Source organism: Panthera onca, chromosome D2, assembly GCF_046562875.1.
Source record: "Panthera onca isolate mPanOnc1 chromosome D2, mPanOnc1 haplotype 2, whole genome shotgun sequence".
Classification (NCBI taxonomy): Eukaryota; Metazoa; Chordata; class Mammalia; order Carnivora; family Felidae; genus Panthera; species Panthera onca.
Genome location: NC_138349.1, coordinates 65637383 through 65654611, shown reverse-complemented (window position 1 = coordinate 65654611; position 17229 = coordinate 65637383). Strand labels below are relative to the sequence as shown.

The 17229-nt window shown below is 38.0% G+C and overlaps 1 protein-coding gene across 33 annotated transcripts in view; it reads right to left on the bottom strand.

Annotated features, from left to right (window-relative positions):
- The window catches only part of ANK3 (ankyrin 3), a 687918-nt gene that overhangs the window by 241116 nt on the left and 429573 nt on the right, over positions 1-17229 (bottom strand). Inside the window, exon 1 of one of the 33 annotated variants that reach the window (XM_060642723.3) lies at positions 11409-11523. The exons of 29 other annotated variants lie outside the window; for them this stretch is intronic. In XM_060642723.3, coding sequence (XP_060498706.2) covers positions 11409-11411 — 3 coding nt within the window. In that variant the 5' untranslated portion in view covers positions 11412-11523. 3 more of the 33 variants (XM_060642720.3, XM_060642716.3, XM_060642721.3) reach the window with 3 other exon arrangements.

The following is a 17229-nucleotide window of genomic DNA, read 5'->3' as shown; positions in this document are numbered from 1 at the left end:
AGGATGGAAAAGAAAAGAACAATGTGAGAGGCATTCTGAAGGTCTGCTGACAGATTTTTATTTTCACATAAGAGAATGTTAAGATTTTTAAATTTTGGCTTTCATAATTGCCCTTCACCCTTCTCTTTTACTCTTCTATATCCCCCATTTAAAGCAAACTTTTGTACCCAGAAGTGAAAGATGGAAGGCTTTCCTTGGTAGTATCAAGCAGTAATTTTTGGTGAACAAAGTAATACAGATTTGTAAATTATTCTCAGTCAGGAAGGGGATTTGCACAGTATGGGGGCTGCTTATCAAAATCCCAACGTTCTCTGTGCTATTGCTCCTTAATTTGTGATTTAATGTCAGTTTTAGTTTTGAAATATAAATGGAACTGCTTTGTAGAACTCCTCAAAATCTAAGACTGGTATATTTATGTGGGATAAAACAATGTTCAACAGAAAAAAAAAAATAGCTTGCGAGTCACATTCTTCCAAATTTAAGGCTTTGAGATTGGACATGGAGCCACAGGGCTACTCAAGCATGTGAGGGGGGAGGCAGTAACAAAGGAGGGATTTTTTTTAACCCACTAGACTAGAGTGGAATTATAGCTTATACCCAGAGACATGGCCATTCAGATAGTGCCCTCTCAAAGTTTCCAGATATTTTAGAGTATGATATTGTGTGCTGATATTTTATAGATATCTTGCACAGTGATCTAATTTCTGACCAATTTCAAAAGAATGTGACCAATTGCGCAACCTACAACAACTGTGACATTCATGGGATAATCTGTCTCCTGTCAACAAACAACCGCAAATCTTTAGGAGACTGGTCCCCCTCCCCTACCCAGGGGTATTAGGTCTTTATCTTAGCAGATAAGTCCTTTTTAGGTGTGTGTTTTTGGGGGGTGAGGTGCAGAGATCTCAAAAGGGAATTGTGTGTGTGTGTCTTTTGTATGGCAAGTGCTTGAAAAAAAACTAGAACCCTTCTAGTTAGGGAAGATCTTGAATTATTAAGATTTCATTCTTTTTGATTTAATTGCTACCTAGTTACTGGAAATAAACCAGTGGGTTTCCACCTATAAATGAGCAATGCGAGGAGTGAGAGAGGGGGTGAGGGCTTAACCAATAAGGGAAATGCTTCCAAAGACTATCTATGTTTGTAATCATCTCTATCAAAACCACCCAAAGGACAGGGGTTGCCTCCACAGATTCCTTCCCATTGTTACAAGGCTGCCTTTGTTTGTAAGGACTTTGCTTGGAACTAACCTTAGTTCATCCCTGAAAATGAGGTCACTGTCCCCTAACACATGTTAGGCATGGTTACCATCTTTCCACTGGGGCCTCTGCCAGCAAGGCCCCTGCTGTTGCACATTTCAGATCTGCCAGAGCTTCTGTGCACAGCGGCCCCTCTAAAACTGAAAGGCAAAACAACATTTCCATCTTTATCTTTAAGTAGAGGGAACCGGGAACCAGTTAAAAAAATAAATACAGTGCTGGAAGGCTTTTGTTTTTATAAAGACAGTGTTTTTAAGGATTTACTTTGCCAGGCTGATAAAACCCACTCTCATCAAGTCTGTCTACTATGATCTGGTTTACATCAAAAGGAAGACCCAGAATCCAGGCCCCTTGCAATGTCTTTTCTCACCCAGAATTCAGAGACCTAAAATTCTCCTGGAGACTGATTAGAAATAAAAATAAATACAGAGAAGAAACATGTTTCCCATAGGAAAAAAAAAAAAAAAGCACATCGGGTATTGGTGGTGGGTGGGTGTTTCTAATACTTCTCAACGTGAAGTCGATTCTGTTCAGCTGTAAAACAGGATTTATTTGAGTTTGTCTGAAATTTTCTGGGAACATAAATAAAGATTTCAAAGAGCGAGTTTCGCCTACGTCTCAAGGGATGTAAGGCCATTTGTATCAGGAGAGGAGAGTTTTGTATGTCCTAATATGTGGTCAATATAGTAATCTAATGTGCTGATTTGTAGAAGCCTGGGACAGAATTTCAAACCACTTTGACCGAAAACTTTCATTTAAAACACTTTCTTTACACTATAGATGTTGCAGAGTACCTTAGTGGGTTGAGGACACAGATTATGTCCCAACACTCTCGTATATAGATGCAGAATGGTATGTATGATGTCAGGAATGCATAGAATGGTTCAATTAAGTGACAAGTGAGTTCCTCCCTGATACTGTACAATGTGAAAGTACTCTCACAGCGAATTAATAAGTGGTGTTTTCCCAAATGAACACAAATGGAAAAATGTTAATGAAAGCTCCATTTTAGCCAAAGTACCTAACACAAGATGTAGAAAGGGGTGTGTGGCTCTTGAGCCAAAATATGTTTGACATTTAAAGTGAAAACAACATGATCTCTTCATTTCATTCCATTCAAGGACATTTCAGTACAGGGTGAGTTTGTCTTCACTTGCAGATGAGTAAAGTTATGCAGCAGGGACACATTAACCTTAAAATTCATAAAACATTTAGCTTTTGTTATTCTGAAATATAAAGATCCAAATAAATAAATAAACCTGGAAGACAGCCAGAGATGGAGAAATCATTTCTGAAATGTATCTTTTTGGATTCATTAGCAGGCTTGTTTGATATCTCTGCTGTGTTTGGACATATTTCTGGTTATCTCTTGGGATGAAGAAGCACAAGAGAAATGGTAATTCGTTGCTTTAGAAAAATAAAAAAAACAAGTCTATCAACAGCTCTCTCAGTGCTCAACAATTCAGAACATATAACAGCCCTGGAGAATTTCCTTTTTTTCCCCCCACCTTAATCCACAAGGATGGAATATTAACATGAGGAAGGTTTAGCTCCTTTGGAAATTGTAATCATTTTTATTTCAGAGAATTATTTTCCCCAATGAGTTAAAACAAGAATCTAATTGAAGGTTGCATAAAGTAGTTAGCAGTTAATGTTGGTTTGTAATGTGTAAATTTGGTGGATGCCAGGCTCTCCAAAACATATGACTGAAAGCCTTTTCCATTCATTAGGCAAAAGGTAAATGCTGAACAAAAAAATATAGAGCCATTGGGGTCTTAAACTTTCTCATTATCAGTCATCCCTTCTCTTCTCTTGCTATGCTTCATCTAGTTCATCTGTCTCAATTATTTCCCACATGAACATGTCTTTTGAGAAATTCTCTTTTACTCTCCCATGAGCAAGGCTGCCTATAAAATACTTGAGGCATAATTCGTACTCCATTGTTCACTAGAGGAAGTGGCTGTCTTAAGCGATCAGGCTCTCCCACCCCTGGAAAGATCAGTTGACATGCACCCCCATCATGTTTTTTTTTTTTTTTTATAATTGGTAGAACAGGAGAGTAATTTATGGAAGTGCCCTTGATTCACCTCAACAATATGTACTAAATAATCTGAAGAGACATAGCCCTGAACTAGTAAACTGGAAAGTAAAGATTCAGTATAGTAATGATTAAATCTTGGCTTAATATAGAGCTTTGCTTTGTATTACAAAAAAATGTACATTTCTTTTTTTAAAAACACATTTTGTTTTTTGAGGTAGATTACTGCATCATCTCTACTGTACAAATAGGAAACTGAAGCAAAGAGAAGTATGATTTGCTTAACTAGTTATGAAATTGCTGAAAATAGAAATCAGGATTCCTGGATTTTATGTTCTCCCTACCTCATGGTACAAGACCAAGAAGGAAGCGGTCGATGATTTTATGGTTTGAACTAGTATAAGTTCTTGGCTGAAGATTTTCCTGCCACACTCCAATAAAGAGTAGGATCTCCAATGTCTACTTGTTCCCCTTTCCTTTCCCCAAACTACCATTCATCTTGTAACTCCCTACATACACAGTTATCTCATGCATCCTGTGCGGCATGGTGATGCATCTAAACATTGTGACCCATGCTGCATGACAAGGGCTAGAAACAGACAGCTTTGTCTCTTTAGAGATCAAATGAAGTTGTTCTGAGCCCCAGTCGGGTAGTATTATGCAGCTGAAATCTGGGGGTCTGTGTGTACCTTTTTTTTTTTTTTATAAAACATGCAGTAAGGGGTGCCTGGGTAGCTCAGCCAGTTAAGTGTCCAACTATGGATTTCGACTCAGGTTTGTGAGTTTGAACCCCTCATCAGGTTCAGCACTGACAGTGCGGACCCTGCTTGGGATTCTCTCCTTCTCTCTCTGCCTCTCTGCCACTTTCTCTCTCTTTCTCTCTCAATAAACAAACAAACAAACAAATAAATAAACTTAAAAAAAATTAAAACAAGCAGCAAGTTGTTGCACAACTTGGCTAAACCACAAAGAACTGCAGAGTCCCTTAGAAATGCATCTTGTAATACGAAGGTATTGCTACTAACCACTTAGGAAATACATAGCAGTTACTTCTGGCATTACACATGGTAGATTATATAAGACACATCAACTGTTTGGGATTTTTCCATTTATTTGGTATGTTATGAATCAGAACAGGGCTTCATGCCTAAGGATCCTTATTATGTAGGAGGTATTGGCATGAGTCCTAAAATATTTAATCCAGCGAACTATTCACATCTTAAATATAGCAACCGAAAACAGTGATAAGCTAAAATTGGTCTAGGTATCAGGAGAAAGGAGAAAGTGTTTACTTGAATAGATGAACATTTTCCCAACAGTTTTTTTTTTTTCTTTTTCTTTCTGAGGTTAGAAAATAAATATCTTGGTGTTTAGTGTGGATAGACTTAATATTGTGAATATACATAGTTTCTTCTACTGCATAAATATACCTTATATGGTGGGGATCAGCCAGGAAATCACAATACACTGGACTTAGCTTCCTGGTCAGATAATTAGAGGTCTGGGGATAAAAGCCCAGAGGAATTGAAGGGTGAGGTCCATGGCACCAGAGGGAGAAGAGGCATTAGCTAGAGAGATGAAGGGATCTTGAATTAACCATCCTAAAATGTTGTGTGCCAGATGGTGCAGCTGGAATGAAACTATTTGCTTTTGGGGGGGGATTGTGGGGAACACAGTTTCATACTGACTCAATAACATCAATATACCAAAATGCTATTGTTCTTTCCATTTCAATTTTTCATTGTAACTCGACCCTATCATCAACAAAGGGATTTTAGAACCCCTCGGTGAAAATATAGCTAAATAAGTTATTTGAATGAATAAAAAAACCCATATTTTAAAATAAGCTTAGGTCACTAGTGAAGTCAGAAATAGATGGGTAGGTCTACAGATAGAATGATTTGGGAATATTAAATAATATCCAGGTGACATTTACATTTTCCTGAACAAGATGTGTAATTGGAAGATGCAACGTATTTACATTGAATGCAATAAAATGGAAGAGAGAGAGAAAGAGCAAGTAACGCCCAGATGTGCAAGAGGTCTTTTAAAAAATACTATGAAGGGCACTTGGGTGGCTCAATGGGTTAAGTGTCCAACTCTTGATTTCAGTTCAGGTCATAATCTCACAGTTTCATGCCCTGCGTGGGGGCTCTGTGCAAACAGCCTGCTTAGGATTCTCTCCCTCCTCTCACTCTGCCCCTCCCCTGCTCACATGCGCAATGAGCTCTCTCTCAAAATAAAGAAATTTTTAAAACTTCAAAAAATACAATGAAAACACATGGTAAATGTAAAGAAGGATGTTATCTTTTATTACTCAAAGTTCAACATATAAGAGTAGACTTTATCCCAAAGTTAAGGTAACCATTAGAATGTGCAGTAGTTACAACATGGTGGGTGACTTTGAAATGTTCAGCTATATTATAATCAAACAGCTAAGACATACTGCAAGGATCATGGGAATAAACACTCATATCTAAGAAGCTGTCTTTCATGCATGAAGATGAAGGTGCTGACTCAGGGGTAGAATGCTGTATGTATTTTTTAAGTTTTTGGAGCTAGATCTAATCTAACACTTTCTATGAACAAATCAATATACTTTGATGATTTCCGAGTTCAGACTCTGGAGCCAAAATGTCTGCATTCGAAACATGTCTCCACAATTTACAAACTATGTGTCCTTGGACAAGAGGCTTAAATACACTGTAGCTTGGTTTACTCATCTGCAAAATGAGAACAGTAATAAAATTTAACATGTACAGCCTTTGATAAGACTAAGGGAAATAATATATGCAAAGCAGTTAGAAATGGCCTGGTGCACAGTTGGTCTTTAATTAATACTATTTGTTATTATCACCTTAAAATGTCTTAATTTTTTTAGCTTCCTTGCCTATCATGATTACCATGAGAGTCAAGGGCACATAACTGATCACACAGGGACTGAATATATGAATTTGACCTTATTTGACCAGTGCTTTCAGCAACTAAGCTAAGGATACAATCCAGGGCAAAGAAGGTTCACACTGCATTCTGTCTAGAGTAGTGGTTCACAAACTTGTTTGTCTCAGGGTCCCTTTACACTCTTATATATTATTGAGGATCCCCAAAGACCTTTTGAATTGCTATTTATCATATTAGAACATAAAACTGATAATTAAATATATAATTTATTTTAAAATAATAACACACATTACATAACATAAAATATTTATCTTATGGAAAATAATGTTTTCCAAAACAAACCAAAAATGTGAGAAGGATGGTGTTGTTTTAGTTTTGCAAATCTCTTTAATGCCTGACAACAGAGGATATTTAGATTCTCGTATCTACTGCGGCATTCAGTCTTTGGCCATGTGTTGTTTTGGTTCAAGTACGTGAAAGGAATCCAGCCTCAGATAGATAATGTAGTTAGAAAAGGAAGGACCTCATAGGTTCTGGAAGGGTCTCAGGAATACCCAGGGGTTCTTGGACCACACTTTGAGAGTGGCTGGTCTACAGCAAAGCTATCAACTGAAGCCTACTACCTCCTAACAGAATAACTGGCCAACAGGCTTGCGCAGGAAGACAGAGTGTGAATAAGTGCAGTGCTGCTATTTTTGCAAAGTATGGACCAGGATTACTCTAATTGTACCTCTTTACTGATTTTATTGCCAATAAAATTACGGATTCTCCCATCTGTCAAATACATACTTATTTCCCATTCACTACCTTACTTCGGCCCTCTTCATATGTAGGCTCTTTCCAAGTGCCCATGTCCACATACTCCAAATACTCTGACGCTATTACACTTCTCCAGAGGATAACCATCCCCAGAACATCAACTTAGTGTCCTTGGAAAGGACACATGAAAAATTAAGAACCTATCTCATTGCAAGTGGTGCCACCATCTCAAAAAGATAACATGAAAATTCTTTATAGATAATCTGTCATTAGTGTGTAAACACAATTATAGATATGAATCCTGTATTCTGGGAAAATTCTAGACTGGAAGCAATAGTCTAATTTTGGTCACTAAAATGCAAAGTTAGCTAGTACATTTTCCTGTTTCAAATAATTTAAACATTTAGAAATAGTGTGTCTTATAAGACCAATGGTGACTAGAAGGCCAAACATTATTTTAAATCTAGTTTACTAAACAGTGTTGGCTTCTTTTCAGCTATATAATATCTGTTTATTTTCAATTTCATTCAAATACTCTGTTGATGAGATGCTTAAAATACTCTTGAGCAATTACTTTTGATGAGCGGGTACACTCTTCGGAGATAAGGATTTGTTTAAAAATATTTAACAGATATTTATTGAGTGCCCAATATGTGCCCAATTCTGAGGATCAAAAGATGAGTAAGACACAGTCTGTGTTTGAAAAGCTACAGGACTCAAAGTATAGAATTTACCTTATTGTTACAAGTGTTTTCAAAATACATCAGAATAGTCATTGAATTATGGAAATATATAAGTCAATAACATATCAGAATGATGCTGAATTGGAACATAATATAATCAAGAATTCAAGACTAAAAGCTGACGCATACCCAGATTTTACAAAGCAATTTTTAACGTTATCAACTTCTACTTTTTAAATTAATTGCATAGCTTCCTTGACACTTGACCAAAGAAAAATGCACTCACTTTCCAACATTATTATCTGAAGGAGTATCTATCTTAAATGTCTGTTTAGATCTGTATTTCATGTGGGAGTAAAAAAGGTCTCCTAAAATAAAAGAATTAAAGTCTTTATTGATTTATATGCTTTATAAATGATTAATTAGTAACTGTAGGTATTTGCCTGACATGCTCTGAAATTCATGTTGTGTAGTCTAATAATATATTTATCAGTAGTCCAATTAGAAGACATGATTTCATTCTTAATACTAGCGTTTGCCATATATTTGGGAGATTGTAGTAAAACACATCAATATTTGCATTAAAATAAAGAATTGGCAAATATATTTTTACTTTGTGACTAAAAGTGCCTTAGTGTTATAAAGAAGAGTGACTGTTAAAAAGACAGGACACTTAGATTTTAAATTCTCTTCTGTCTTATAAACGTTGCTTAGGATTGATCATCACCTATATTTATAACTGAGAAGAGGTAGTATCTTCACATTGTCACATAAAAAAAGCATATGCAGTTGGTAAGTAAATACCATAGTTACTATATAACTGAAAGTTTCCATTTTAAAACAAGAAACTGTACAGATAGTGTCAGCAGCAAAAAGGTATTGTGACTCCTTTCTTGAGTTTGACTAGATGAATTTTCCCACTTGCCCCATGCTTCCTAAAGTGAAAATCATCAACAATAAAATTATGGATTCAATACGTATTTATTAACGCATTCTTAAAAATCAGACATACAAAATAGAACCCATCTGAGCTGAAGATAGAAAATGAAGTGATACCAATAACTTCTATTTGGTATGACAGAGCAACTTTAAAGGATTTAAAAATAATTCACAGCTATTGAAAGATCTTATTAGCTGCCTCTGAAATGCACATTAAAATTGTATTAAATTTGGGCTTTGCTCAAAGTCTAGCTTTTTGGGGGGCTTGATTATTATTTAAGAGTTAATTTTTTAATCAATCATTTATGGCAAAACTAGTTATTTCATAAAGACTTGATTAGCAACCCTTGAGAATTTCTAAAATTGACAGAGGTACACACACTCTACCTTTCTAGAAGGTTTGTGCTGCAAATGTTTCCCAATTACAAGTTGTAAAATCACAGAAAGTTTCTCCCAAAACACAGACTAAGCAATCCTGTAGAAAATCTCTAAACAATACTACAGAAACCACAAGCCAAATAGAAGTAGCAGGAGGTATTAATGATCATTTGTGAAAATGTAATTATCTACTATACCCTCTCTGCAAGGATTTTGTCCATAGTTCAGCTTATGCAGACAAACTGTTCAGTCTTCCATTCAAGTCAGAGGCGAAACCAGGAGATGAATAATTCTTATTCATTGTCCAACTAAACCCAGGACAGCAATAGTATATGCTACTCTCTATTGTGTCGGGACTTCTGTGTGATCTGTGTCGGGTCAGTAGCCTTCCAGAGTCACTGCTTAGGGCAGGATAATTTCAAATTCAGTCTGTCATTTTATTACACATTTTTTAAACAGCATGCCCACCAAAACAGAAAATGCTGCACATATGGGCCGAGATCAAATGCTCTCACCATTTAGTTGATATATTCTGACACGAGGCAGAAACAAGATGGTCTGCTTTTATCTGAGCTTTCCTTTTGGATCTCAGATCTTTTTCTTTTTTAATAACTCATCAATTCTTAGAGGCCAAAACTTCTCAAGTACATGCTTTAAGATTTGTTATATTTGCACTTAGCTTGAAACTTCTTAGCAATTAGTATTTTGCAAAGCCAAGTCTCACTAGGTCATCAGCAAATGTCATTCTGATTTTATGTAAAGTTTTCAGTTCCATAATTAATAGAACAGAATTCACATTTGAAATTCAACCTTCAATATAGCTCAAAATTTTTGATGGATGAATTATTTTTAGAGTGACATAATATGATTTTTAGGACTCATCTGTCAGTATGCTTATATTACTAGTAAATCACCACTAATGTCTGGAATTCACAACAATGTTTATATCTTTATAATGAATCTCAAGTTTAATTTGAAAAAGCCTTTCTCTGAGGCACACAAAATGTTTGCAAGTCTCACGGAGATTAAAATTTCATACATGTCTACTGCAGAATACAGCAATATTCAGTAAAGTGCATAAAAAGAATATTCTTCGCTAAGAGCTGAACCTATTTCTAAGAATACAAAGATTAAAACTGAATCCATTTAAAATAAAGTTCAAAATTGTGAGAGTTATCTGAATTGCTTTCTGTAACACTATGAAATGACAGTTCTTTTCTCAAAACCATTAGCATGTCTGCCTGCCTGATGTGAGAACTAGCACCAATGTCCTCATTTTTATGATGTCTTCTTCTGGGCATTCTAAGTATTGCATACAAAATGTTCATCTGGTGCTCAGGATTTAATATGTTGTATTAATAGCAAAGTACATATATGAACATATGTGTGTTCTCATAAGTAGATAAATTGGTGCTAAATGAAAAGACACGGGTAGAGAGATTACATGAAACCTTAAACTGTGCCATAATCAAAATCTTATTTTATGAATCCCTCAGAATCAAACATTCAAAATTTTACACACATCAAGCAAATATCCATCCAGTATCCCTTAAGGGGACAATGGCTTACTATGCTAATTCTTTAACATTATTAAATGAGATGATATACTTATATTATGTGCAATTCTAGTGAAACAAAAACAAAATTACATTTTCCAACTTCCAAATACATCCCATCCCCCATCTGCCACTTATATGAGTTCTAAAAACAAACTTTAACTCTACAATGTTTTCCTTCCCAACAGTAAGATTCCATACTTCCCCTTGTAAATTAATAAACCAGACAAAGCTGAGTTTTAAAGCTCTCACAGTTCTCTTGAGAAAAGTGTGAACATTTAAACCTTACATTCTTGGGTCCACTATGCCCTTCCAGGACCCCAAACTCCTCAAATTCTTTTTGCATTTCATTAAGCATCTTCTTCAGACATGCCTGAGCCCAGCACACTCCAAATTACATCAGAGACAAAACGTACCTAGAGTCCGGATCCGAGCAAAACAGAAAGAAAGGACAGCCCATTGTCCTACACATACTGAACTCAGGCGATCCATGATGCACATAGGCTAGCCTCCTTCCTATCTGGCAACACACATTTTGTAAAAGACGCAACTATTCAGGCCCAAGCAGCATTTCTATAAGGAAAACACATTTCATTCGGAAACTGTAAAGGCTTACTTGTTCTGGGAAGCTCTCTCCCTCCTCCACTGCCATTCTCTGTGGCCAAGTATGAAACTTGATAACTCAATTAGTTAACACTTTGGACTGAGCATTGAGTCTAAAAATATCTGCCTTGGGAAATGTAAAGGTTTTCCCTATCTCCTGGTAAAAAGGTAGGAGCTGCTCAAAATTTTCTTAGCTAGTGAACTAGGGAGTGGGCAGGGCAGACAAGAGCATGGAAGGTGCCTTGGCCCTTACAAACGATAGAGTAGCTCCCAGAATTACCCACTGACTTACCATATTTGTGGCCTCCAGACAAGCTTTGTGTATTTAGTCATGATATGTGGAATACCGAAAATAGCAAGGCAATCAGCTGGGAGTGTACCCTAGCTGCTGGGAATCACTCATGAAACTGGCTTTTGTCATTCTGCTTATCAGCACTTTCCTCTGTATGCGGGCTACTCTGACATTCCTCCTAAAGACAATACCGCCATTTTCCCCTGTCTCTGGAATCCAGTCAAGACTGCCTTTTATGATTTTAACTCCTTTTGCTGCAATAGTTTTACTACTGAATATATGTATGCATGCGCGTGCGCACGCGCGCACGCACACACACACACACACACACACACACACACACACACACACAGTGAAAGCATACTGTACTGCCAAGGAGAGTTATCTTGAGATAACTGAATTTCCTTTTATCCAAGGGCAAATGCATTCCATCTTTTTAAAAATGTGGCATCATATAAAATGCTCATGTATTTGACCAGAAAAACAAAGCAGAACAAAACCTCATTGAAGACTTCTGGTCATTTTTTTTTCCAATTTAGGTATTTTTAATTTTACTAATTGAATTCAGTTTTTCAGATTTGGGGTCGGCAATACTTACGCAACTTTTCACTAGTCTTACATTATACTTGAGCTCGAGTCAAAGGCCCCAAAAACCCTTCACCATAAGATGATCATCATCATTTATGTTTTATTTGGAACAGTTCTAATCAATAGTTTCCTCAAACCTGTAAGGGCTGAGGAAAGTGTCTGTAGGAGACTAAACTCAACTTTGGGAAGGCCAGTGTACAAGCCTACTCATTCAACACATATTTACAGAGAGCCTACTACATAATTCTCGGTACTGGGCTGAGGTGGGTAAAAAGACAATGAATAAATTACAGAAAATCTCTGCCTTAAGTGAAGCTTATATACCAGCAGAGGTGGGGTAGACTATACAGGTCATAAATATAATAAATGAGTTATTGGGTATGATAAACAGGATAGGTGCTGTGGAGAAGAGTGTAGGAGAAGGGGGATCATAATTATGTGTTTAGGGAGTAAGTAGGTAAACTTAATGATGGCAAAATAATAAAAATGTATATGGGGTAGGATTTTATATTAGTATTATGTTGAACCACATGAAATTGCCATCTTTATAGGTCAAATCCATATGTATTCCAGGACTTTCGTATGGTTCAATCTAATAATATAATCATAGCCATTATTATTATTATTATTATTATTATTATTATTTAATAATTATTAAATACTCTGCATGCAAGGTACTATGTTAATTTCTTACATATGTTCTTTTAGTCCTCAGAGCTAGGCTATGAAGAAATCTTTCTACATTCGTGAGAGAGAAACTAGAGTTCAGAAATGTTAAATAACTTGCCAAGGTCAACAGCAACTAAATAGTCAAGCTGTGAATCTAATTCTACATTATTCTAAAGGAAAGGTCACACTGGTGGTAGATAACAAACACACGTTTTCTTGGCCCTCACAGTGTTTTTAAAAATATTTTTAGTTGCCAACATTTAAAGATTGAGTAATTTCATATCAAAATCTAGAGTTCTTGTTTTTAAAAAAAATCAAGGATCTGGCAACTCTGGGACTGTTTCCCTTAGGCCAGTTTCCTGGTGTTGACTGACGGCTTTCCACCTCAGCCCTGAGTATTCCCAACTGTCTTACTTCGCTTGGTCTGCTTCACTCCTTGGGTGCTGAGCTACCCAGAGGCATTTGAATTTGGGCCTCTGCCCTAGAGCCTGCTCTGCTGACCACAGTGCTAGTGATTCCCAAGGGAGTGTGATACCCAAGGGGGGCACATGGCACCCAAGAGAGGAGTAACAGTCGGGGAAGGACCAGGCATGGCTCTGAAATGCCCAGAAGAGTTCGTTCACTACTGACTGTACATCTCTTTATTCCCTCTCTCCTGCATTCATTCATTTATACAGTCACCACATACAGGCTGGGCATCTAACATGTGGGAGAAAGGTCCCATCTGCTGATGCTGTGGAGATGGTGAGGCTGGCATAAGAAATCTTCACCATCCCCAGGCCAAGCATTGCCCAGGTGGGGCAAAGTCCATCAAACCCAAGCCCAGCTCTTTCCTCTCGAGCTGCAGACATCTTTCTGATAACATTTATTGTGTTTCTTGTCCTGTTCCAGGCTATTATGTCTGCGTTAACCCCACCCTATCTATCAGAATGCTGGCGGCCTAGGAGTCCAGACCTGTGAATCTGTCCCCTGGATCCTACAGGCTGTTCCAGGTGTCTGCAATGTAAATCAGAGAGCGAGGTGTCTGGGTCCAGGCAGGACATCCAAGCCCCCAGTCTACCCAGACCTGTCCAGAAGGAACTCACATTGGTGTTTAATCATGCTTAGTGGCAAGGCACTATTCCTCACGTCTCATTTAGACCTCTCCCACCGGTTTCTTCATCTTCTGTCTTCAGTGAGAAGACAGAACAGTTGGCTATTGCCTTCCAAACATTCCAGACTGTTACTGAGTTATCCCTTCCCCTCTGCTCTTCTCTTCTCTAGGATAAATAATCCCAACGGATCAACCTTTCTGTGGAACTCTTCAGAGAAAAACGCTCTATAATTATACTAAGTAAGAAGAGTAATAATTCCCACAATTGTGTCTTGCAACCCAACCCTGGCCAGTACATTTTGTTTCCCAAACTAACGCCGCTCATCTCACAGATACTGCAGCTGTGAAAGGAGAAGCATGGATAGAAGCTAACATCCCTAAATGGTGCATGTGGGCTGACGTGGGAGGCTGGTATAGCCTGAACTGGTGGTCTGGAGGGTCTGCTGAAAATAGTAAATGTTTCATAATGGGGTATGTTATGTTACCATCTTTTACCACATCTTATGAGAACAACTGTGCCCTACCTCAAGGAAATCCAATATTTAAAAATATATTTTGACATAAAAGATAAACAGTAGAATAAATTGCATAATCTCAGAGATCATTTAATCAAACCCCATCATTTCAAAGATGAAGAAATGGAAACCCAAGAGTAGTTCTGTGATGGCACACTGTGAAAGATACTGCTGTGCCTAGAATTCATGATGGGATTCCTATAACAAGCTTAAAGATTTAAGGTATTTACACAGGGATTTAATTTTCAAAATGAGATTTAACTTGTGATTTTCATGGTGCATGAATACTGCTCTACAAAGGCAATGCTCATGAAGAATGATGGCATGAGCATTGCTTCTGGTATTCAGCATTTGGGGGCTCAGACAAAGGGACAGAAACTTGTACCAGGTTGTAGAAAGAACAGTTACCAGCTCAAAGCAGAGTCTGGTAATACTTTTCTGGATGGATCTTTAAAATACAGAATAGTCTAGAAGTTATGGTCTTTCCCACCAACCCAAGTTCCTGACTAGGAACCAACGGTTCAGTGTCAACCCACCCTGAATCATGAGTCATCCAGCTGGAACTGGTTCTCAAAATTCTGTGAGCAGAGGATGAAGTCTGGGTGGGCAGTGTGGATGGCTACACATCCCTTCCAACAGGCCGCTCACCTGGGTGAGATTCTCCACACAGCTCTCCAACTCTTCCGCAGGCTGTGAATACTCATGTGTTGCTTGCCTCTTTGTGTCCCCCAACCTCTCTCCAAGGGCTCCAAACAGAATGTGCCCAACAGATACTTCAGGAAGGTGGGAAGAGGCAGAGAGGAACCACGGAGAGGTTGGTAGCATCTGCATATTCAATGGAATTCAGAGATAGTCTCCAGTGTCAGGACCGTTTCAAGCAAGGGGAAGAATTTTTTGTGGCTCTGCTAGAAGTTCCTGAAACCCTGGGTGCTTCACAGATCCTTTCAAGATTCAGCAAATGTCTGCAGAGTTGCCTTCTCCCATGACTCCATCCTGAAAGTGGGCCACCACATACCAACTTCATTGTGAAGATTGGTTTGTCTTGAGATGTCACTAACATCCCAGGATAGATAAGAAAAGGGTTCTTCAAACTACATCATGAACACCCAGACTGACCTGCTACCTGTTTTTGTATGGCCACTGAGCTCACACTGGGTTTTACATTTCGGGTGAAATAAATTAAAAGGATAATAATATTCCATGACGCATGGAGGTAACCTGCAGTTCCAACATCAGTGTTCACAAACAAAGTTTTATTGGAATATGTGGGAGACTGTATGGGCAACAAAACCGAAAATGCTATCTGCCCATTTTGAGAAAGAAAACTTGCTAGCCCCTAATCTAGAGCCAGGGGTTTGGAGGTTATAGCCCTCTGATGCATTTTTGAAAGTATCGTGTATACCTAGCATGCTGTCTGATCTTTGAGATTGGAAAATAGCAGAAACTCCCTGCCATCCAGCAGAATGCATTCACCCATTAGCTTTGTGTGACAGAAAACAGCAGTATCTTTTTGAGCAATAATTTAAAATATTAACACTATTCTCTATCCTATGAATCACACACAAAACATTGAGCACTACAACCTATTTTCTGCATAATTTTCTCTCTTCAATATTGAACAAAAACATAAAATGTTTTCAAAAAGGAAAAAAAAAGATGATAACAGCATTTACATCATTGATATGACTCCTGAAAACTTGTAGTAACAAAGTGTGCTCTCTCTTTTCCTTGTTTGCCCCTTCTTTCAAGCTGAGACCATGACATAGGCATTGTTCACAGGAACACATGGAAAAAGCAGCTCATTGAGCCTGTAAGAGGGCAAATGATCTAATCTACAAGGGAGCTTTTAAACAGTAAAGTAATCTGGATTGGCTGTATTCAACATTTCCATATCTTCATCAGGGCACATTCTACCCTCCTTCATGAGCAGAGAAACAGACAAGATAGAGGATAAAAGAAAAGTTGAGAGACCAGATTAGACAGAAGACCCTTGACTTTGGAGGGAGCCTGGTTTTGGATGGCTCCTATGGGGCCAGGGGGTCAGGAACTCAATGTGGTAGGGTAGAGAGATGCCAAGTGATCCCATTTCTCTCCATTCCCAGAGCCTCAGGCCTCTACCATCCAAAATCCAGTAATACCCAATCTAGACAAGGACACACAAGAGCTACCTTGGTGGTTACTTTTATAAAACAGGGTAGTCTATGGTGAGAATGACCAATTCACCAAACTCTCAGGGGGCTTGCTTTATCCCCAACAGAAAGGATACAAATTCTTCTCTAACTGGATGTCTGGCAGACTTTTGCCTCCCATTGAGTTCACAGTTTCCTGCCTTCATCTATACAAGCCTTGCCGCTCAACCCTGCTCCTGCACTTCCTCAAAGCCTCGTGTTCCATGAGAAATGACATCGATGGACTCAACACACCCTCCCTCCTTCCTTTCTTTTGCAAATGGCTTTATGTGCAAATGAGGCAGGTAGAATAAAAACGGGGTCCCCTCAGCAAAGATACAAGAGAACAAATGATGTGTGGTAACATATTGCCATCAGCCCTTCATATATACGCATTCCCAATGCTTGCATACTTCATAGCTAACGGATTATAAAAGATGCTGTTCATTAACAACAAAGACACCCTGGTTTTATGAGCCTGAGTTGCATTAGGAAAGCCAGATTATTTCTGGACTTCCAAGGCTGTGTTCAGTGTAGCCTGAAGAAACAGAACAGCAAGATATTTCTGCATTGTGTCATATGCTGTTTAATACATAAACATGAAGCATGCAAAATTCAAAACTGATTATGAAATGATGATCACTTTTTTCCTCCCTTCTCTGAAGGGCTCCATTGAGTGTAAACATTCTTAGCTAGATGAAATTGACTATGTTTCTGCTGTTGTGCATAATCAAGTCTTGTGATTTGGAAAACATAATGAACTCTGGGGACTTTGAATAGCCTAAGAA